At 45.2% G+C, this 24,013-nt stretch overlaps 1 protein-coding gene across 7 annotated transcripts in view; it reads right to left on the reverse strand.

Annotated features, from left to right (window-relative positions):
* Positions 1-24,013, reverse strand: part of SPECC1 (sperm antigen with calponin homology and coiled-coil domains 1) — a 268,987-nt gene that overhangs the window by 165,984 nt on the left and 78,990 nt on the right. For all 7 annotated transcript variants that reach the window (XM_032431932.1, XM_032431934.1, XM_032431931.1 and 4 more), the window contains 2 exons: positions 21,771-21,941; positions 12,394-12,529 (listed from right to left, as the gene is read on the reverse strand). In XM_032431932.1, coding sequence (XP_032287823.1) covers positions 12,394-12,529; positions 21,771-21,917 — 283 coding nt within the window. In that variant the 5' untranslated portion in view covers positions 21,918-21,941. The remainder of the gene's footprint in view (positions 1-12,393; positions 12,530-21,770; positions 21,942-24,013) is intronic.

The raw sequence follows: 24,013 nt of genomic DNA on the forward strand, positions 1-24,013 counted from the left end.
AACATGAGGAATACACAGTGGGAATGAATTTGTGTTCTTACCACAGGCTTTGCAAATGTCAGGGTGTGCCTGCCCAGCCCACTCTCCGCTCTTAGGAGGGGCCGGCACTCCTGGAGGTGGAAAAACTATTTATAATGATCCAAGCCCAGAAACTAACTCTATTTTACTTAGCAACACAAAGACGGTCTTTACACAATGTGTACTGTGCACTGAATTTTCTAGGAATGCAACTAACCAGCAAATCGAGGCAAGACAGCTCTTTGCATTGCTCAATCTACCCTGAGTTGTCAGCATTACAGAGAGTCATTGGCGTCAACAGCGTGCGGGTGTTTGAACCCCAGACAGACACTGAGCCCCGCCCTGACTCAGACCTGTTTACTCGCACTCAGCCTCCAGCATTTACAGATTCAAACAACGTGATATTTTGTTAGAACTTCTTTTCCTTTTATTTCTCCTGTACCTTATAGGTAGGGCGTGATACTGATTTTTTTTTCCCAGTAATGTATATAGGTAAGTTATACTATGAGTGGATTTCATACCAGGATATTAAAGGCTGCGTTAGACAATATTGTTGATTTAAAAAAAGGGGGAAGCGGGACCACCCGTTGGAACCTCTGCAAGGAGGATCTTCAGAAGGCGCTCTGGTGGTCCTTTTCTCCTTGACTGAATTTCACTCGTGAACTGTGCACGGGAAATAACCGGGGGCCCAGCTAACAACCGCAGCAAAGCCATGACCAGCTAACAGCATGAGCAGTGGCGAAGCACAAGGGGAAGAGAGCGCCACCTTCCGGCAGACACCAAAACAACAACGCAACACCAAAACAAAACAAAAGGAGAAAATGGCAAAACTTACTTCCGGCTCTAGTGCCTCCCCATTCTCACCCTGGCCAGTGCGAAACGTTTTTCCTTCTTCCTTCAACTGGGCATAAAAGATAGGACCTTACACCTCAGTGGTATCTTCTACAATGGAATCCCTTTTCGTTTCCAGTTCTGGGCAAATACAGACTTCCCTCTGTAAAGGATGAACCTAGAAAAATCACTAGATGTATATGGAAAGTTTTGGAAGTTCATAAAAGGGGAACCACCTGAGAAACCCAGGTAAACATGCACCTGTGAAACGAAGTTATTGGAAGAAATAGGACATTTTAGAAAATCTCTAATTTGCATCCCCAGTAAAATTCGAGGAGCTTTTAATAGCTTCGAAGCTAGAGCAAGAAGCCGTGAAGAAGAAACAATTTGAGATCAGAGAAATTAGGCTAAAGATTAAAAACACAATAGCTGAAGTAAAGAAATGCAAAGCAAAGCATACTAGGTGGTAAATTTCAAGAAATCAGAAGATCGGGGCGTTTGGGTGGTGCAGATGGTTAAGCCTCTGACTCTTGGTTTCAGCTCAGGTCATGGTATCAGGGTCTTAGGATCCAGCCCCACTTCAGGTTCCACACTCAGCACAGAGTCTGCTTGAAATTCTCTCTCCCTCTGCCCTTCCTGCTTGTGCGTGCTCTCTCTTTCTCTCTCTCAAATAAATAAATAAATCTTAGGGGAAAAAAAGAAATCAGAAGATGAATGAAAGCCATCAAAAGAATCAAAGAAAACGTATGATGTGGAAGACATACCCAGAAGACCAAACATACACATATGTGAATCTCCTGAGGGAGAGTCCAGGGTGAAAAGAAAAGCAATAATCAAAGTAATAACAGACCACTGGGAGGACATTTAATCAATCCGTCACCAATCCTATTAACAACTCTGAGCAAAATAGGAAGGAGAGAAATGAACATGCAAACATCATCTCAAGCAAACTTTCTGCATCCTATTTAATGGCAAAGCCAGTCACAGTAAAATGAGAACAAGGACATCACTAGCATTTAATACAACTAGGGTTGCCCACAAAATATGCAGAAATCAGAAATAAAAGACATAACTACTGGATGTCACCCACCATCAGGGAAATGCAAACCAAAACTACAATGAGATATCACCACACACCAGACAGAACGGCTGAAATCAGCAACACAAGAAACAACAGGTGTTGTCAGGGTGCGGAGAAAAAGAAACCCTCTTGCACTGTTGGTGGGAATGCAAGCTGGTGCAGCCACTGTGGAAAACAGTATGGAGGTTCTTCAAAAAGTGAAAAATAGAACTACCCTACAATCCAGGAATCATACTGGATATTTACTCCAAAAACACAAAAACACTAATTCAAAAGGATACAGGCACCCCTATGTTTATAGCAGCATTATCTACAATAGCAAAACTATGGAAGCTGCCCATGTGGCCACTGATAGATGAATGCATAAAGAAGATGTGGTGTATGTATACAATGGAATATTACTCAGCCATAAGAAAGAAGGAAATCTTGCCATTTGCAATGACATGGATGGAACTAGAGACTATAATGTTAAGTGAAATAAGTCAGAGAAAGACAAATGCCATGCGATTTCACTCATAAGTGGAATTTAAGAAGTGCAACAAACAAAGGGAGAAAAAAAGAGAGAGAGAGAGGCAAACCAAGAAACAGACTCTTAAATTCAGAGAACAAACTGGTGGTCACCAGAGGGGAGGTGGGTAGGGGATGGATGAAATAGGCGATGGAGATTAAGAGCACACTTATGATGAGCACTGGGTGATGTATAGAGATGCTGAATTACTATATTGTATACCTGAAACTAATATAACACTGTATGTTATAATAAATTTAAAAAATTAAAATAAAAAACTTAGCAACAAAAAAGTCACAATTACTGGAATGGAGGAGACAAAAAGCATTGTTATCTGCACCTGATATAATCGTTCACTTGGAAAACACAGGAGAATCAACGGGAAACCAGTCACTGAAGGAAACCACTAGCACCAATAAGGGAGGGAGGGAGTTACAAATTAAATATTAGGAAAGTATTTACTTAAAAAATACAATGAGGGTCCCCTGGGTGGCTCAGTCAGTTAAGCGTCTGACTCTTGCTTTCCGCTCAGGTCATGATCTCAAGGTCCTGGGATCGAGCCCCACATCGGGCTCCACGCTCAGTGGGGAGTCTGCTTGAGGGTTCTCTCTCTCCCTCTCCCTCTGTCCCCCCACTCCCATGCACGTTCTCTCTTTCTCAAATAAATAATCTTTTTAAAAAATACAATGAGTGCTCACGTCAGCAGCACACATTCTAAAATTGGAATGACACAGATGTTAGTATGGAAAATGACATACAAATTTATGAAGCATTCCATATTAAAAAAAATGACTGGGGGGGGTGCCTGGCTGGCACAGTTGGTAGAGCATACGACTCCTGATCTTGGGGTCGTGGGTTCAAGCCCCCATTAGGCCTAGAGCTTACTTAAAAAAACTGACTAAGGAATCCCATCCACATAGTAATAAAAGTATGAAACCTCGACATAAACTCAATAGCAAGAGGAGGAAAAAGAAGAGAAGAAGACCAAACTTTACTGAAAGACGAAAAGGAAAAGTCAGAGAAATGGAGAGAAAGCCACATTTCTGAATGGAAGGACTATAAAAATGTCAATATTCTTGGGGGAGATGCAGGGAGAGCTCCCACCTCTGTGAACCACAGTCCAAGGAGGACCCAGAACACCGAGGCAAGCCCAAACCAGCTCTCCACCTTTGCATCTCTGTGCAAAGTCAGAAAAAAACCCTCACCCCACTCCAAAGCCCTGACTGACCACACATTCCCGGGACATGCAGGACCATGGAATCATCAACCCAAGAATCCAGGACTTTACTGACATGAGTACCAAGTTCAAAACCTCCTCACACCCAGGCTACCCCGGGCATTGCCAGAAGATAAACTCATTCCTAGTCCCTCGATGATGGGGGGATAAAGAGAATTCGGTACTTACATCCAATAGAATATGACTCAGCCTTTAAAAGGAAGGAAATTTTACACAGGGTACAATATGGATGAAACTTGAAGACACGCTAAGTGAAATGAGCCGGTCGCAGAAGGACACACGCCGTATGATTCTACTTATATGGGTTACTGAAAAGACCCAAACTCTTCTCTGTGTGGAAGCAGAGTAGAACGGTGGCTGTGGGGGGCTGGGCAGAGGGGGGCTGGGAGTTGCTGTTCAGTGGGTGCAGGGTTCCAGAGATCTGCCCTACAACATCGTGCTATAGTGAATACTGGGTTACACACTCAAAGATTTGTTATTTAAGATTTGTATGCTTAGGGGCGCCTGGGTGGCTCAGTTGGTTAAGCAACTGCCTTCGGCTCAGGTCATGATCCTAGAGTCCCGGGATCGAGTCCCACATCGGGCTCCCTGCTCAGCGGGGAGTCTGCTTCTCCCTCTGATCCTCCCCCTCTCACGCTCTCTGTCTCCCATTCTCTCTCTCAGATAAATAAAATCTTTAAAAAAAAAAAAAAGATTTGTATGCTTAAAGATCTCATGTTAAGTGTTCTTACCACAATAAAAAAATGAATTAAATGTAGAAAAAGATAGAAAAAAAATGAAAATGCTGCATCTGAAATGTTAAACTTTTTTTTTTTTTTTACCACCAAATGTATTCATCATAAATGATCCATGTAATATTATGAAAAAAATGAAACAGAAAAAAACCTCATTCCTGGGGCGCCTGGGTGGCTCAGTCATTAAGCGTCTGCCTTCGGCTCAGGTCATGGTCCCAGGGTCCTGGGATCGAGCCTCCGCATCGGGCTCCCTGCTCAGCGGGAAGCCTGCTTCTCCCTCTCCCACTCCCCGTGCTTGTGTTCTGGCTCTTGCTATCTCTCTCTCTCTCAAATAAATAAATAAAATCTTTAAAAAAAAAAACAAAAAAAACCCCCTCATTCCTGGCAGTCTGTGATTTTTTTGCAGGCTCTCATTCCCAAACAAATGGAGTGCCCCCCTCCTCTGCCCTCAACAACCACAGGGCCCTCGGGAACTCACAACCGAAATCAGCACACCCCTTATTCCGAGCCTCCTTTCTGAATGTCCCATCACTTCCGAGGCTGAATGACTCCCACAGCTTCCTTTTCCAGCCAGTCTGTTCCTTTTCCCACATTTCCGGAATCCGTGGGCCAGGAGCTGGTGTGGGTGTCGTCTCCACCCCCAACTGTCACTTTGCAGCGGTCTCGTCTCCACCCTGCGAAAGGCACCGCCTCCGTCTCTGAAGTTCATGATGTGAGACCTGGCATCCTCTTTCCTCTCCTTGTCATCCACTGACCACCCCCCAGCCCAGTCTCTCGAGTCCCCCACATCCCGGCTCATGAAGCCCCCCGCCCTGTGCCAGGGACTGACCCACCCACCCTCTGTCCTCTCAGTCTTGAGACCTCCAGCATCCTTCTACTTCTACTCTCATGCCAGCAAGCCAACCCGTGCCACGTTCTCTCGGGCTCTGTTTCCTCATCGGCAAGTCCCGGTCCCGATATTTACTAAGCATGAACTTGCACAGTCTGCATGATCTCTCTGATCTATAAAGCGGCAAGGACAGTGATGATCCTGGGTCCTCGGGTTATTGCAAAGACTCAAGGAGATAATATGTATCAAGTACTTAGAAGAGTGGTGAGCACACCGTGTACAAAGCTATTGGTAGCGATTCCATTACCAGAGGGAGATGATGGCGGAAGAAAACAAGTCTCCCCACCCCCGGCAAATGATGTGGCAGAGGAAAGAATTCGGACTGGGTGTGAGCCCCGTTTCTTCGCATGTGACTTGGCAATAAGAATATCCACCTTCTTCTTTTTTTTTTTTTTTTTAAAGATTTTGTTTATTTATTTGACAGACAGAGACAGAGTGAGAGAGGGAACACAAGCAGGGGGAGGGGAGAGGGAGAAGCAGGCTTCCCGCTGAGCAGGGAGCCCGATGCGGGGCTCGATCCCAGGACCCTGGGATCATGACCTGAGCCGAAGGCAGACGCTTAACGACTGAGCCACCCAGGCGCCCCGAATATCCACCTTCTGAGCTAGAGGAGCTGGTGCTTTCTCACGTCAAAGAGGACAAGCATCTTAGGTTGGAGCCTAGGTACGCTGGGTCTGAGGCAGCTCACTGGGGAACAGACGGGCACGTGGGCGGGCGAGGACACCGGTGCCCTTTTGGACGTGCGCCTGCCTTGACGCTGGGATGTCTCCTGCGATGTCTGAGATCCTGTGAACGTTAACACAGAGCTTGGCCAAGGTGCAGCTGGCTCCCTTCGCTTAACGTTGAGAAAACACTGACAGCAGTTTAAAATAATGCCATTCTTTTCATTCCCGCGTGTGCCATGTACAGAACCATCTAAATGAACACTTTTGTGCAGCGCCAGTTTTTATGACGTTCATCGGTGTGGCTCCAGGAACCTCCCTCTGGCCAAGTGCTGTCTCCAGAAGGGACTGGTGTTCAATGTCATCCCTTGGGCACCCATCAGGTCTCACCTGTGGGCAGAAATCTGACCCTCCATCTACCTCAAACCCACTGGGAGAATCAGCAATCCCCACTCTGAGGTATAAAACCCAAAGGATCAGGAGCAGGGACTCAGACAGCTGTTTGCATACCCATGTCCATAGTAACGTTCTTCACAGTATCCACGAGGTGAAAAGGACACAGATGTCCACTGATGGATGAATGGATAAACAATGTGGTGTATGCATACGATGTAATAGTCTTCAGCATTAAAAAGGGAAGGGAATTCAGGAACGCCTGGGTGGCTCAGTCAGCTAAGCATCTGCCTTCGGCTCAGGCTGTGCCCTGAGTCCTGGGATTGAGCCCCGCATCGGGCTCCCTGCTCAGCATGGAGTCTGCTTCTGCTTCTCCCTCTCCCTCTGCCGCTCCCCCGGCTCAAGCTCTCTTGCTCAAATAAATCAAATCATTAAAAAAAAATAAGAACCCATCAGGAGAGTTTAGAGCTGTTGAGTCTACCCTTCAAAGTATACCCAGAAGCCAACTGTGGCTCCCAGCTCCACGGCTACAGCCCAGCCCAGGCCACCTCCTTGCCAGCCTCTGATCTGGCCTCCCACTCCATTCGCCCGTGCTCAGCAAGCAGCCAAGCACTCCCTTCAGAATGAGGTCAGATCACGTCACTCTTCTGTTCCTTGGCCTTTCTGCCCTGGTCTCCCACTGCTGTCCACCTCGCGCATGGGGCTGAAGCCACGGTAGCCTCTCACTGTTCTTGGATGGGTCACCCCTTTCTACCTGGCTGACTTCATCACCTCTTCCACATCTTGTCTATGTGGCTCCAAGAACACAGGTGTCTCTGTCCTGCTCACTGATGATTCCTTTTTCCTACGACAGTGCTGGGCACATAAAATGTGCAGGCACTCAAAAATATTTGTTGAATTAATGAATGAGTAAAAAGGAGGATTGTTTCTCAAGTCTGGTAGTTACAGGGTTCCTGAAAATCCGGGCTCAGAGCGGAAGGGCACGGCTGACTTTTGGCAAGGCTGCCATCTAGTGGCTGGATTCCTTTGTAGCTTTGCGGGTGCGCACAACATTTCCTGGGACCCTGGAGATGGAGCCGCAAATGGGGTAAGCAGGGAGGGCAGCAGTCTACCTACACACAAGGGACCACTCTGTTCTCTAAATCTACTCCCCTAGGGTAAGATGAGATATACACAAAGGGCACCTTAGGGAGAAAAGGAAGAAGAACATATCTGGGCTGTAACACAGATGGGTAGATAATATTGATCTAGAAAATCAGTAGGAGTGGATGTTGGGCGTGGAAGCTTCGGGTGGGCGTGGGAGTTACAAAGTCAAACTCGTCTGGCCCTTCTTTCATTCTTTTTCTTTACGGCTCAACGTGGAGAGAACTGATGGAAGTCTGGTAAAGTCCAGCATCCGATGCGGGGGTGCCATTTCTAATACACTAAATCATTCCCATCTTTGTCTCCATGGTAGTGAGATTTAAAAACCTGCACCCATTACTAGTGCGAGCACTTTTGTTTCCCTGTTTCTTGTGTGTGTAAAAAAAAAAACAAAATGTGATCCAGCATTCAAATGACCACCTCACACTCCTGGACCACTGCAGGGGTGGGAGCACCTACAGCCCAGAAGCACTGGCTGAGGGGCATCATCACCATGAGACCCCACAGTTTGGCTCACGGGCAGATGCACGGGTCTGGATTCACCATGAATGAGGCAGTCTGGGGACACATGACAAATGCACAAGAGCACCAGCTGTCCAAAAGCTGATTTAAAAAATTGTTGAGGACTGCCTACCCTTAAAAATAAATTTCCAGAGACAAAATGTAATTTTCAAATTCAACTCTATTAATTCAAAGGACATAATTTCATTGGAATAAAGAAGGGGGTAAACTGAATTCGAATAGAAACTATAGGAATAACAATTTTACCTTGCATACCAATAGCCCATTACAGTTTATGAGGACAGACAACATACTCAAGATCTTTGTCTTGACGGACACCACCATGTAGCAGATATGCAGGTATTTCCTTAATTTGACAAATAAGCATGCTAATGCCCTAGGGACTGTGGGAGTGAGCCCACTTTAGGAGCCAGGATTAAACCCAAGTCTTTCTCTGGAATCCTGAAGAAAGGGAGGACATGCTGTGATCAAACAATTAAACAGCTCATCAACAAAATGGTTAATAAACACCACAAAAGGCAAGTAGAAGAGGAAGATTTGGTTAACGCAAAAAAAAAAAAAAAAGTTTAAGTTATGACCTGTATTTTACTCTGTTTTTAATTTTTAAAGCATTGTATGTATGTGTTTAAAAAATTTCAAACAGTATAGAAAGATCTAATATGAAGTCTTTCCCCCCACCACTTTCAATTCTGGTAACTCCTCAAAGATAACCATTTTTAATCCCTCCAGAAAAAAAAGTTATGATTTCAAATATTAAATTAATGTATACTTTAAAAAAAAATCAAAGCAAATGAGGTCATGCCATAGGCACCATGGTCTTCTCCCCACTTCATAACGTACTTTGATCTTTCCCTATTGGTACATACGAATCTACTGTGTCCGTTTTCGAGGCTGCGTACTATTCCACTGGACCAAAATTGCATTATGCAACCAGCTCTGTACTGATACACGCTTACGTGTATTACAGTTATAATTACAGTTATAATAATGCTGCAGCATGTCCACACGTATTGCCATCCTCTTTCAAGTCAATCAGTAATATTAAATGCCAAGGAGATCCTTGGTGGAAGATTATACATATTTCATACGTAGACAGATATTATCAAACTATCCTTGTACATCAACTATAGGTGGGGTCCTAGCTCCCCCTGCCCTTAATAACACCAGAAATGCCTTTAATGTTTGCTCACTGATGAGAGGAAATAGTATATCCAATTCTTGTTCTGTCACATTTCTTTACCTCTATGTGAGACTTAGCATCTTTCTAGTGCCTGTTTTTACTTTTTAATGTGAACTAGCCATTTTTCATTGTATCATTTTTCTTTTTCTTATTGATTTATATAAGCTCTGTGTAAACACGCCTTTTGCTGCCTGTATTGCAAAAACTTCCGCTTTTTACAAAGCAAGTTTTTATATTTATGTGATTTTTTTTTCATCTTTTCTTATATGGCTATTGTGTTTGTTCCTACTTGGAAAGGACCCTCCAAGGCCAAGACTTTTACAAACTGACTCTGAGGTTTTCTCTTTGTACGTTCATGGTTTCGCTTTTTAAGATCGAACTCTCTCATCCACTTGGAATTTATTTTGATGAGAGGAATGAGATCAGGATCCAGCTTTATTTTTTCCTAAAGACCCAATCAGTCATTATTTTCCAATGAATTATCTAGCTTGATATAAAATGCCACTTTTATCCCATTCTATCCTGTATATATACTACCCTAGGTGTAATCTGGACTTTCTCCACTGTTCCACTGAATTGCATATCTATTCTCCAGTTCCAAGATGTTTAAACTTAGTCCCTTGATTACTGTGTTTTAGAGATTTTCTGGTTATTCTGGAATATTTAGTCTTCTAGATCAGGGCTTATCAACAGAGGCACTATTAACATTTTGGCCTGGATAATTCTTTATTGTGGGGGCTGTCCGATGCGTTGTAGGATGTTTAGCAGCATCCCTGACCTCTGCCCACAAGATGTCAGCAGTAGGCCCCTAATTATGACAAGAATATCTGTAGACATTGCTGGTTGTTCCTTGGGTTAGGGTGGAGGGCAAAAGGCCCCCATTGAGAATCACTGTTTTGGATAAACCCAGTATCATTTTACCAGTGTTTGCGCGCCCAGTCAATTCCCGCTGATATCTTAATTGGGATGAAAATGAATTTATAGAATAATTTAGACAATGTTATTATAGTTAAGATATTATACTTATTAAATTCAATCTTTATTATATTTGACCTTCCTATTCAAGAACCATGTGTATCCTTCTACTTATTTACGTCTTTTATGTCCTTCAAAAGAGTTTTAAGATTTAAAAAAAAAAGTGTAGGCTAGGGGCGCCTGAGTGGCTCAGTCATTAAGCGTCTGCCTTTGGCTCAGGTTGGCTCAGGTCGTGATCCCAGGGTCCTGGGATTGAGCCTCACATTGGGCTCCCTGCTCCACGGGGAGCCTGCTTCTCCCTCTCCCACTCCCCCCGCTTGTGTTTCCTCTCTCGCTGTGTCTTTCTCTGTCAAATAAATAAATAAAATCTTTAAAAAAAAATAAAAAATGTAGGTCTTGTAATATTAAGTTTATTCCTAGGTATTTTACCTTTTACATTCCTTTATAAAGAGGATCATTTCTTGTGTTATTTATCCCTTCTAACCAGTCACTGATAAGAAAGCTATTTATATTTGAAATTCTATAACCAACAACATGCTAAATTCCTATTGTATCTAATAGATCTGCAGGACATTCTAAGTTTTTTCTAATGATACAATTTCCAGGAAATTCTAAGCATTTTTCTCAAGTACAATGTTATCCTCTGCAGAAAATCATCATTTTGTTTCCTCATTTCTGATATTTCTGTAGCTGGAGATCTCCTGTCTCACTGCCTTGGCTAATACTTGCAGAAAAATTTAGATAAGCACTGGTAATGAGGCAATCTTGAATCATTCTTGACTTTAATGGGAATACTTCCAGGATTTCACCCTTGAGGACAGTTCCAGCTTTGGCTTGGGATACATATATTTTAACCCCACTAGAGAAGTATTTGTACATTTATAGTATACCAAAAGTTTGTTTTTAAATATGAAAGATTGCTAATTTTGCCAAACACGTCTTCCATCTCTATGGAGATGACCAATGGTTCTCCTTTGGTCTATTAATGTTGTAAATAGATTATATTCCTAAATTTCCAAATACTAACACATTCTTGGAGAGCATAAATCCAGTTGGTTGTGATCTACACTATTATTCTTTTAATTTCTTGTTGAATTCCACTTGCTAATATTTCGATCCCACATTTTTACCTCAATATTTGAGAGTGAGAGGATTCTGTTATTTTTTTTTAGCGGTGCTTTGTTAACTTTTGGAATTAATGTTTAGGCTGGCGTGATAAAAAGAAGTTGTACTTTTACTTGTTGTATTTTTAAAACCAAATGTCTGTATTTAGTATGAAACCAGTCCTTAAAATAGTATAACCAATGTATAGAAATATGAGGCCCTTACATCCCCCCCCCAAAAAAAGTCATATATACTCTTCGTAGATTCAACTTTTTGAAAACTGAGTAAATTAAAATACACCTTTGAAAGCTAATCTGGGTTGTGGTATTTTATGCAGAATGCAAAAATCATAAGTATACTACTGTTCAAGCTCCATTATAAATTAATAATGACATATTTCAGCTATTTTCCCATCTTAGACAATTTAGCAATGCACGGAGATCTGCATTGTAACGGTTGGACCATGGAAATCTTAGCTCTCTTATATATGTGTGCCCAAAGAAAATTAAATACATTTCTGATGCTTCCCATGCTCTGAACTCAAATACAATGGTTAAAAAACCTTTTTTCTGATTCTCAGAAAACCAGGGAAACAGAAAGTTCGCGGGTTCCCGTGGCCACCACCACCTAAATGACTCAGAGGGTTTTTCCAGTTTTCCAGAGGATCCAGGAAGGATGTCGTACACCCACGTCTTCGAGAGGCCTGCAGGCTTCATTCACTCAGCTAACGCACCTCACACCAAGACAGCCCCAGAAGGTAGAGCGCCTTTCACACACGTGGTGACAGATGGACTGCTGCAGGGACAGAGGGAGCCAGTCTTCTTCATTACCTTTTGTTTCTTGTCTGTCTCCTCACTAGATGTAACGTCCCCGTGGGCGGGGACATTGTTGCCTAAACCCCCATCTTGGCCCAGAGTGAGGGCCAGTAACACACATCTGATGAGGGGAGGGATGCAGGAATCGTGGAAGGTTTTTCATAGCGCCAAGATGAATGGCTTGCTTAGGTCCCTCCTGCCTGGGACCTTCCTGCCTGAGTCCTTCCCACCTGGGGTCTTCCTGCCTGGGGCCCCCCTGGGGCCCTCCCACCTGGGGTCTTCCCACCTGGGTCCTTCCTACCTGGGTTGCTCCTCAGGCGGCTCTCAGCAAGCTCAGAGATGGCTCCAGCTGTCGAAGTCTTTTTCAGTCGAGCCACCCCGGAAGCGGTGGTACTTCCTGGTTTGTTGAGCATGTCCTCACTACTGGCCCTCTTGAGCTAAGAGACAGGTAGAGGGAAAGACAGAGGACGAAAACATACATTATCAGTAAGGAGTGCTATAAACCAAGAAAACACTGAGCGGTACCACCTGCCCAGTGGTTAAGATGCAGTAAAGGCACTTGGAGGAGCACAATCACGTGCAGCGGAAAAATGCAAACCCAGACAAACCTGTGTCTATCATTTACAGGTCCGAGTATGATCTTCCATTACTGTTTCAAAGAATATTATAAGATTATGAATATTACCCATCATGTCACACTTCAAATAATGAGTTTTTTTTAAAAAAAACCTGCTTTCCTGTTTTTGTTTTTGTTTTTTAAAGATGGGAGCCGATGAAGAAAGAACTGTGAGATGCACAAAAAGCAAGATAGGGTAATGCACAAAAAATTCAAGGACAACAAAAAACAGCTTAAAAATACGTATCTCAATTACAGAGATGTATGTGTATATATATGTATGCATGTGTATATATGTATACGTACATATATATATACATGCACATATATATGGAGGGAGTAGAAGGAAAAGATAGAAATGATCTGAATTTGTACCATGTGCTCCACACCAGGCACTCTGTATATGATCTCACACAGACAACATGTTCAGAGGGAAGAGAGGAACCTTCGGGAGGCCAGAAGAACACTGCTAATGGAGGACAGAAAGGAAGCAGAAGAAACCTCTCCCCTGTCCCAAAAATAGCATAACAAACATTTGTTGAAAGGAATTAAAGTCTAAGAGGGGGAGCCCCTCAATGAGCTCACAGTTCTGGTCCCGGTAAATTACATTCAGGGTTAATGGGAAACACTGCAAATATATTTTCTCAACCATGGTAAGTCTTCTGGAAAGAATATTTCTGAAGAGGCGTAGTACTAGAAGGCTGGAGCCAGGCAGATGCCCGGAGCCATCCCGAAAAGATCTGACATCTGGAGAAAGCAGCATGAAAAAGGAAAATGAGGGCACCTGGGTGGCTCAGTCGTTAGGCGACTGGCTTCGGCTCAGGTCATGGTCCCAGGGTCCTGGGATCGAGCCCCACATCGGGCTCCCTGCTCAGCGGGAGGCCTGCTTCTCCCTCTCCCACTCACCCTGCTTGTGTTCCCTCTCTCGCTGTGTCTCTCTCTGTCAAATAAATAAAAATCTTAAAAAAAAAAAAAAAAGAAAAGAAAAAGGAAAATGAGGGGTGGGTTGTAATTTGGGCGAAGCCCTGGTTCCACCCCTACAAATGCTAGTCTACTTTTTTCCTTTCCTCCCCATTGTTCTTTTATAAAATTTTTTATTGTGATAAAATATACATAAAAATTGCCATTTTAAGTGTACAATTCGGTGGCATTAAATACATTCCCATGGTTGTGCAACCATCACCACCATCCACCTCCATCAGCCCGAAGTGAGACTCTCTCTACTCATGAAACAGTAACTCCCCATAGCCCACTTTCTAAAAGAGGGAAGATGGCAAAAGTCTTAATATTAGCCCAGAAATTCTGGTCAACGTCTTTAAACAAATTATTCATTTTAAAAACAAATAGCTAATATCGAAATGATGATTTGCGTGCACTTCCAGTCCCTAGAAGTGAGCAGAACTGTATTTTCTGGCCAATAGTACAGACCCCTAGTTTAACAACAAGACTAAACAAGGCACTTGGGTCGTGGCAGAAGTCCCTCGAAGTCACTCGATTGTCCTTCCTACAGGGGCCCCATCACTGTTTCTCTACCTCCTGTCTCAGAGTAACAAGGGTCCCTGCACCCAGTTTCTCCAGCCTCTCAAATTATCTGTCAGGTCACCAGTGAAATATGTGTTTAATACTAAATGACAATAGTTCATGATGTCAGCAACTTTTTCTCAATAGAAAAACAAAAACAAAAACAAATTTACTCGCTCTGCCTACAAGCATACCCAGATGCCTCCGTTGGGTCCCCAGAGAAAATTAGTTCTGATTTTAGATTTTGAAAATTCCCTGCACAACACGTCAAATGACAAAGGGAAATCGTTGCAGTTAAGGGAAATTTCCAACGCAGCAGTGCAAATGATATGCACTTGGTTCTGCTGACCTCTATCTGATTCTCGGACAGAACTAAAATCAGTAAGTCTGATGCGGAGTGTGGAATAATCAAACTCCACAGCAAAAGGCCGGGACAGCAAAGGCTCGGTCTGCAAACCAGAATGGGAGGAATCCAACAAATGAGAGTGCAACCCCGGCCCTCCCCCTCCCCCCACCGAAACTGCCTCCTGCAATCCCACCCACAGCCTCCACCCACCTCCAGGCTCCGCCCCTGGGCGTGGCCAAAGGGGGGAACTTGCTCCTCCCACTCCCCCTTTCCCTAAGAGCCCGGTCCTTGGTCCTTGGTGAGATGACAGGCGGAAGCCACAGAGGACCGGAGTCAGCAAGCAGTGGGAGACTTAGCCCTTCGTGGTCCCACTCTGTGTTATAAAGAGATGGGATCCTGCCCCTTCCAGGCGGAAGGACACCCCAGATGTGTTATTGCCAGCAGCAGGCTATCTCCTTCCCGCGCAGTGTGGGGAGTTTGGGAGGCAGCAAGGCATTTACAGGGTGGGGGGGCACCTTCCACAAGGAATCCCATCTGAGAAGGACTTATTGCTCAGAAGCTCCCCCAGGAGGCAGCACATGCCGACTAAAAGCTGGTCCTTCTTTTCCTCTGCAGCAAACCTCTTCCTCTATCGCTCTGTTTTGGCTGCGACATCAACGTCAGACACGGAAAGCTACGAGTCTTAGTAATTCTTGTTCTGTCTCTGTTCACGGCTGCGCTTTGGGCTTTGTTTGCTGGTCCCTGAATGCGACTTGGGCACCGCTTGAGGTTTCTGGTTTGTTACAGATGATCACTGGGCAGGTACGCACTTCAGGTGTTACTTTGATATGTTTAATAAGCATTTTCAATAATGCTTTCACTGATATTTAAGCTGCTGAGCACCTGCACATGAAAGCTTACAAAGGGAAAAAGTTTAAATAGCTCACAGATTAATGTAACTAAGAAATTCCTCTGGATTCCACAAAGATGGGGGAGTGGTGGAATCTGAAGCTCTCTAAAATCACACGAAACCTAATCCCATCTTCAAAGGTAGAAACCGGGTTATGGTTGGAGAAGTGGCTGTCGAACTCGGGGGCGCATGAGAATCCTTGGAGGGCTTGTTAACATGCAGACTGCTGCCTGAACCCCAGCCTCCAATCTGCCCCCCACGCCAGCCCCAAGTTTCGGATTCCCACGGTCTGGAGCAAGGCCTGAGAATCTGCATTTCTAACTGGTTCCCAGTTGCTGCTGCTGCTGCTGCTGCTGCTGCTGCTGACCTGGGGACCACACTCTGAGAACCAATGGTTTAGCACAGCACTGTTGATGGAAATATAACACCAGCCGCGTATGTCTAGTGGCCACATTAACAAAGTGAGAGGAAAGCAAAAATTAACGTTAAGAATATATTTTCTTATGGTGCAGCCACTCTGGAAAACAGTATGGAGGTTCCTCAAAAAGTTGAAAATAGAGCTACCGTATGACCCAGCAATTGCACTACTGGGTATTTACCCCAAAGATACAAATGTAGGGATCCGAAGGGGTACGTGCACCCCGATGTTTATAGCAGCAATGTCCACAATAGCCAAACTGTGGAAAGAGCCAAGATGTCCATCGACAGATGAATGGATAAAGAAGATGTGGTGTATATATATATATATACAATGGAATATTATGCAGCCATCAAAAAACCCCTGAAATCCTGCCATTTGCAACAACGTGGATGGAACTAGAAGGTATTATGCTAAGTGAAGTAAGTCAGTCAGAGAAAGACAAGTATCATATGATCTCACTGATATGAGGAATTTGAGAAACAAGACAGACGATCATAGGGGAAGGGAGGGAAAAATGAAACAAGATGAAACCAGAGAGGGAGACAAACCGTAAGTGACTCTTAATCTCAGGAAACAAACTGAGGGTTGCTGGAGTGGAGGGAGGTGGGAGGGATGGGGTGGCTGGGTGATGGGCACTGGGGAGGGTATGTGCTATGGTGAGCACTGTGAATTGTGTAAGACTGATGAATCACAGACCTGTACCTCTGAAACAAACAATACATTATATGTTAATAAAAAAAATTTTAAGTTTTTAAATTAAAATTACAAGAGAAAAATACAAACAATAATTGTAAATATTAAATTTTCAATAAAACATTTAAATAAAAAAATATATTTTCTTAACCCAACACATTCAAAATATTATCAGTGTAAAATATATGAATGAGGCATTTTACATTTTTTTGGCACTGACTCGTCACAATCGGGTGTGTATTTCACACTTAAGGCACATTTAATTTTTTTTTTTTTTAAGATTTTTATTTATTTATTTGACAGAGAGAGACACAGGAAGAGAGGGAACACAAGCAGGGGGAGTGGGAGAGGGAGAAGCAGGCTTCCTGCCGAGCAGGGAGCCCGATGCGGGGCTCGATCCCAGGATCCCGGGATCGTGACCTGAGCCGAAGGCAGACACTTAATGCCTGAGCCACCCAGGTGCCCCAAGGCACATTTAATTTTGACATTTCAAGGGCTCAACTGCCACCCGTGGCCAGTGGCTGGTGCATCAGGCAGCACAGGGAGGGAGACTCCCGGAGAATGATTACGTAAGACTGGCTGGGTCCCCAAGCGTCATGCAGAACATGCCTAAACTGCCCTGCTTTCCGAGGGGGGGGCCTCTGGCCCCCCTGGCCACAGGAGATTGGCCAGGGTCAGTATATGACTCATGCTTAGCCAAGCAGAGACCTTTCCCAGTTTTTTGCTTGTTGTTCGATTTTTTTTTTTTTTTTTTTTAACAAATCAGAAGTAAGCAAAAGAGGTAATTGGAAGTAAGCAAAGCAGCCAGGTCTTCCAAGGGATGTGGGGTGCGCGGGCTTGCTGGCAGCCATGCTTTGTAATACAAGCCGCAGGAGAACAGACATCAGGAGGCGAAGGAGCAGAGATGAGCGGCAGAGAAAGTGTTCTGGCATGTCCTGGTCCCTGGTGCCGGCCTCTCTGAGCTCCAGTCTTGTACCTCTGTTCTACCCCCAGTGACACGGGAGCCTAGGATCTGCTCAATCCACTTCTTTTCTGCTGAAGCTCCTCAAGCCAACGCTTCGCCATTTGCAACGAAGGGGGTCCTGACTCGTAGACGTGGGCCTTATTAATGGCCAGAATGAAGTGGCCTGTCCGCATCCGAGCACCCAGGGCTTTCCTTTCCTGCACTGGGCTTGAGCAGCCCATGGAAGACCTACAGCAACATCCTCCGGACCACCTGGGCTCCTCGCCCCTCACCCGGTTCTTACACTGCTCCTGCAGCTGGGGCCAGTATTCGAAGTAGGGCCTTTCATCTCACTTTGGTGGCTTTGTTTCAGTTTTCCTATTTGTCACTCGCTCAAATATATCTATGCATCCCATATGTATCCACTTACTATAAAACAAATGCAGTAAAGATGGCAACTGTAGCATCCAGGTGGCTGGTGCATGGGTGTCACTGTCACTCAATGTCTCTGTGCGCTTGCCATTTCCATAGTAAACTATGGAGGGAAACAGATCCTTTACCCACGGCTGGAGGTGGGAAGGGGAGAATGGTCGAAACGCAGAAACACGACAAGGGCTAGAAAGGCACAGGCTTGGTACAGCTCCTTCTGCTACCCCTTCCCTCGAACGCTTCCTCTTTTATAGAGTACGTCCTGGAGACCCCAAGCATCAGAGATGACAACATGGATATTTGCTTTTCCCCTGACATTTTCCCCGTGGAACAAGTTTCCAAAAACATTTACCTATCGGGCAGAAGCAGCCAGCATTTCATTGTCCTCAGGAAACCCACCTGAGCTTCAGATCTTTTTTATTAAACACTGCTTAAAAAAACATTTTGATAGATTCCAGAAGCTCTAATGGTCTGAAGTATATGTATTAATTTAAAATCTATATTAAAAATGTCTCCCTGAGGCGCCCAGGTGGCTCAGTTGGTTAAGCGTCTGCCTTCGGCTCAGGTCATGGTCCCAGGGTCCTGGGATGGAGTCCTGCGTCGGGCTCCCTGCTCAGCAAGGAGTCTGCTTCTTCTCCCTCTCCCTCTGCTGCTCCCCCTGCTTATGCTTTCTCTCTCTCTCAAACAAATAAATAAAATCTTTTAAAAAAAAAAAGTCTCCCAAATGTGCTATGGGTCAAAGATAATAAAAATAAAAACCATGGAAATAATGGGCAAGTCCAGTGTAATAGAATGATAAACAAAATTATGGGTAGGACATTTTGTCCACATTTACTCCTCACGGCAAATAAGGTATTATCTTCATCTCAGAACTCAGGACAACTACATAGCTTGCCTGAGGTTTCACAGCTAGAAAGTGGTCGAGGCAGGATCCCAACTCAGCCTGGTCTGACCCACCGAAGACCGTGCTCCTCCTTATTCCAGCATCCCATCATACTGCCACTCCCAGAAGAGCCGGTGTCCTTGGGCACTTGATAAATACTGAGTGCCCGCCAGGGAACAGGTGCTTTTCTAAGCGTGAGGGACAGAGCTGTGCAAGAAACAAAAGAGCACACAGCCCCTGCCCTATGGGGCTCCTGTTCTATTCGTTGCGAGACAGACGCTGCCCAAGCAGGTGTGTGCAATGGGAGTAAGAGCTAAGAAGGAAGATGAGGCAGGGCGAGGAGGGTGTATGGGGGCCCAAGGGGCACTTTCCAGTGAGTGATCAGGGGTGATATCTGATAAGGTGACATTTGAGCATAGACTTAAAGAAGAACTGGCAGAGGTGCAGGGCTGGGGGCGGGGGGAGGAATGCTCCAGGCAGAGGAGCTGCAAACAGGCTGCTGCAGAGGTGCGTCTAGCTCATGGAGGGGCAGTGCCACTGGGCACCAGGAGAGCATATGGCTGGAGCCCGGAAGGAGGGAGGTAGAGCAGAGGGGAGGGCAAGGACATCTGAGAGGGAATGGGATCTCCAGGGCATCACTGGCTATATCAAGGACTTTGCTTTTCAGCCCGAGTGAAATGGGGAGCCCCGAGACGTGATGGAACATATGTGTTGAAAGGACCACTCTGGTTTCCGCTGAGAACAGAATGTGGGGTGCAAAGACAAAAGCACAGGGATGGTTGAGGAAGGCCGTGCAAGGAAGGTGGTGGCATGAGCCAGGGGGTCCCAAGGGAGGCAGAGGCAGCTGGCTTGACGTCGATTTTGAAGGCAGAAGGGATGGCATTTTGCTGATGGTCTGTGGCATGTGAGGAAAGCAGGGTCCCAGATGCTGAATGGCCTGAACCACTAAGAGGATGAAGTTGCTCAAAGGGGAAGATTCACAGGGGCGCAGGAGGTGGAGGGGAAGGAGTCTGTTTTGGACATGTTACATTCTAGGAGCCTTTTACTTACTTTTATTTTTTTAAAGATTTATTTATTAATTTTAGAAAGAGAGAGAGAGCGAGCAATAGGACGCGTAAGGGAGAGAGAATCTCAAGCAGATTCTATGCTGAGCACAGAGCCTGACACGGGACTTGATCTCACGACCCCAAGATCATGACCTGAGCCAAAACCAAGAGTCAGATGCTTAACCAACTGAGCTGCCCAGGCGTCCCTGTAGGTGCCTTTTATTTTTTTTATTTTTTTATTTTTTTATTTTTAAAGATTTTATTTATTTATTTGAGAGAGAGAGAATGAGAGACAGAGAGCACGAGAGGGAGGAGGGTCAGAGGGAGAAGCAGACTCCCTGCCGAGCAGGGAGCCCGAGGCAGGACTCGATCCTGGGACTCCAGGATCACGACCTGAGCCGAAGGCAGTCGCTTAACCAGCTGAGCCACCCAGGCGCCCATGTAGGTGCCTTTTAGACATCTAAGTGGTGATGTCACAAAAGCAGCTGGAGGGTTCCTGGATGGAGATGCAAATTCGTATGTCATCCACGCGTATAGTCGACCCTTGAACAGCACAGGGGTTAGGAGTCAAAAATCATGTATGACTATTGACTCCCCCAAAACTTTATTCATAGCCTACTATTGACCAGAAGGCTTACGGGTAACGTAAACAGTCGATTAACACCTAGTTTGTATGTGATCTGTATTACATACTGTATTCCTATAGTAAAGTAAGCTAGAGAGAAGAAAATGTTAAGAAAATACACTTACATACTGTACTGTAGAAAATATGCAATTCAAACCCATGTTCAAGTGTCAACTGTAATATTAAAATTCACGAGAACAGACGCTAACACCTAGAACAACTTTTCTCAACTCGGCCAGTGCTGACCCTCACTTGGGGAGCCTGTTGGAAATTGGGCGGGCTGGGCCATGTTTAGTCATCCCCTTGATTGGAGGTGCTACTTGTATTTAATGGGTGGGAGGATGAGGAACCCAGACGTTGTCCCATATCCCACAGAACTCTCACATGTTCTGCAGACATTCACAGAGGGGGAGCACCTTTTTGTCCTTATCTGAGCCTTGAGCATCCCTTGGTTTTACATGGAAAAACAATGTACTTCCTACACAGCTGCCCCATCCTTGTGCTCCTTGGAGCACCTTGGGTCTATCAGCAGTCACGCTCAAGCACATGCAGAGGCAAATACAGATTATTTAATTAAACATGGATTGCCTCTTCTTTTTCTTTTATAGTTAGGATGTTATATTGATTTTTCAAGAGTACGTGTGTAGGCAGGTTATACGATCTCTGAATCTCATCTCAGGATAGTAAGGGAGGCTTTGGGGGTGACACAGCAGCTAGAAACGAGGTGAGACCTCCCCAAACTGCACCCTGGGCCCACCTGACATTAGAAACCCAGAGGATGAGCAGGAGCCAGCAGCGGAGACCCCGAGGTGCCGCCAGGGAGGGAGGAGACAACGGAGAGAAGGTACTCCTAGACGGAGGGCGCAATCAATCATGTTAACGCTACTGACAGGCAAGTAAGACGAGATGGAGAATTGACAACTCCATGATCAGGATTGAGGAGATCACTGGTGATCTGGAACCCCATCTGCTAGGGTGCTGGGGGCAAAACTCTAACCGGAGAGTCCACATCATTCAGGGCAGGGGAATCTTAGTTTCTCTGTTAAGCATGTTGCACATTTCCTTTCTCAGGCCCAGAGCACCCCTGCTCCCTGCCCTTGCTCTGTTCCTTTGGGTCAGGATGGGCTGGTTCTCCTGGGACCCTCCGGGGAGCCTCCTTCCTGACCTCGACAGGCTGCTAGTCTTCCTTACTGCCCTCTTCAGTCCTCCCGCCCAGGGCTCCCGGGGGGCGCCCAGCAGCCATGTGCTGGGTGTTTCGGTCTGTACCTTGCTGAGCCGGGACTCAAAAGCCAGCGAGGTGGAAGATTTCGAACTCTTCATGCCTGAAGGGGCCGCAGGGAGGGGCCGTGCACGGTCTGTCCCATGGCTGCCCGCTTTGATGACCGGATTCCAGGGTTTGGCTGCGCTCCTCATGTTTGTCCTAGTGAGTCCGTCTTTCTGCACAAGATGGAAAAGAGAAACATGTGTCCACAACTCGAACATGCTGAGCAACATCACAGAGCTCTCCCCACATCTCCACGTTCCCACAGTTATCACAGAGATCGAAGGTTTCTCTTTGGGCTGCACGGTGAGTATTCTCTGGAGCTGACACCTTCGCGTGAAGGCTACTTTGTACAATTCATGCTGGCTTTTACCAAACTAGTGAAACTTACCTGCGATATAATTGATGCTCTGACATTACTTTTCAGCCAAATGTCGGCTCCTTCTTATTCAGGGTATAACTGTATTAATATATGGTATAATACATACTATTATTATGCTCTGCTATTATACTATATGGCCATATGCTAAATACATATCCCCTTAAAACAGGGCAGCTCGAGTCAAGACATTCTGTGTCCACAAGCCTTGCAGCTTCGGGGTTGACAAGGGCACAACCTACCTAATTTTCAAATGGATCTAAATGAATTACTTGAAAATTGGATTTCACAGAAGCATAGCTTTTTCCTTCTTTCAAGCAAAAATGGGTATCATTTAAAAATGAATGGAGCATATTTTAATTGGCCGGACGTGACATTGTATGGCAGAGTTAAGCCCCCCACAAACTAAACTGTCTTATGAAAGAAATCTGTGCTAAGGAGCAGGCTGCAGTTAAAGGCTGGAGGGGACAGCCTGCAGCCAGAGGTGTGGAAGGCAGCCTGAGGCTTGCCATCAGCAGTCAGGGTTCTCATTCCTGAGTGAGGAGTGGCCTGCCCTCTCCAGACCTCTCCGAGCCCGTTTTCTTCTATCAATAGCGCAATAACACAGGAGTAAATGCTCTCTAGGGGCTCATTCAGCTCCAGCCCTGCCCCTGCCATTGTGTATTCCAGTGACCAAGGGTGTGGCACAGAATACCAAAACCCCAGGTAATGCCGCATCCCTTCAAAGAAACAAACCAGAAAAATGCACTTTAAAAAAAACACCAGTAGGCGACAGACAGCTAATTCCAGGGGCCACACTCATAGAACCTGGAAGTCTAATGAACTGTCCCCGAGGGAGGGTCCTAGCTGGTGCCAAGCGGCTCTGGGCCCCCTCTCCAGAGCCTCCCCGCATCCGGGTAGATGGCACCAGCCACCTATCGGAAAAACAATAGGCTGCCTCCCCAGCCTAGCTCAGGCTGTGACCTCTTCTGTTCCTGGCTGAAGACACCATCCCCAACTGACGGCGCTTCTCAGCCAGGACGAGCCAGCTCCTATTCCTACTTCCAGTGATTCGATGGCGGTGACACCTGTCCAAGAATCCACCTGCAGCTCATCCCTGCTGTACCCGCCCCTATGGGGACGTAGCTACAGGTGAAGATAGGTGTGTGAAGACTTTGCCGTGTTTTCTCGCCAGTGTTTCTGAGAAAACGTCTCCATGATTTCAGTTCTATGATTTAGTGCTGAACCTGATTAGTCTCAGCTTGGTGCCGGATATCGTGATGATTTTTTTTTTTAATTCTGTAGTACTTCTTGTGTATTTTACTGAGGTTTAGCACCAATTATTTTTCTTTTCTTTCTTGATCTGTGATGCTTAATGCTGGTTTCCATGGCAACAACGAGAGCATTCCTAGATTGGCAACTACACAGTAACTCATCTTATTGGGACTCTCAACAGAAATGAGCCGACATGGCCTGAGTAATTCTTGAAGAGCATGACTGATTACTTTTACCAGTTACTACAGAACCAGCCTGGAACATGTCAGTCTGTCTTTATGAAGATGACTCAAATAAAATATCTGTTTAATCAAGGCATCCCTATACGTTATGATTATAACTGGTTCGAAATGACTATTACAGGGCTTACTTTATGAAAACATAAAGTGATTCTGCCCAAGACCAAGGTGATTCTTGGTCAAAACTCAAGATCTAAACTCCTCTCTTAATCTCTGGCAACAAATCTGGCCAACAAATCTTCTGGGCAGTGCACCTGGAAAATGTTCAGCCTTTTTTCAAAGACTGATGAGTTACTTGCTCTGAGGCAAAATTCTCAGGGTTACTTCACTTGCATCATTCCTCCTAGAAACTTCTGAACCCAATCAAATTATTACC

Source organism: Phoca vitulina, unplaced genomic scaffold (assembly GCF_004348235.1).
Source record: "Phoca vitulina isolate PV1807 unplaced genomic scaffold, GSC_HSeal_1.0 scaffold47, whole genome shotgun sequence".
NCBI classification, from domain to species: domain Eukaryota; kingdom Metazoa; phylum Chordata; class Mammalia; order Carnivora; family Phocidae; genus Phoca; species Phoca vitulina.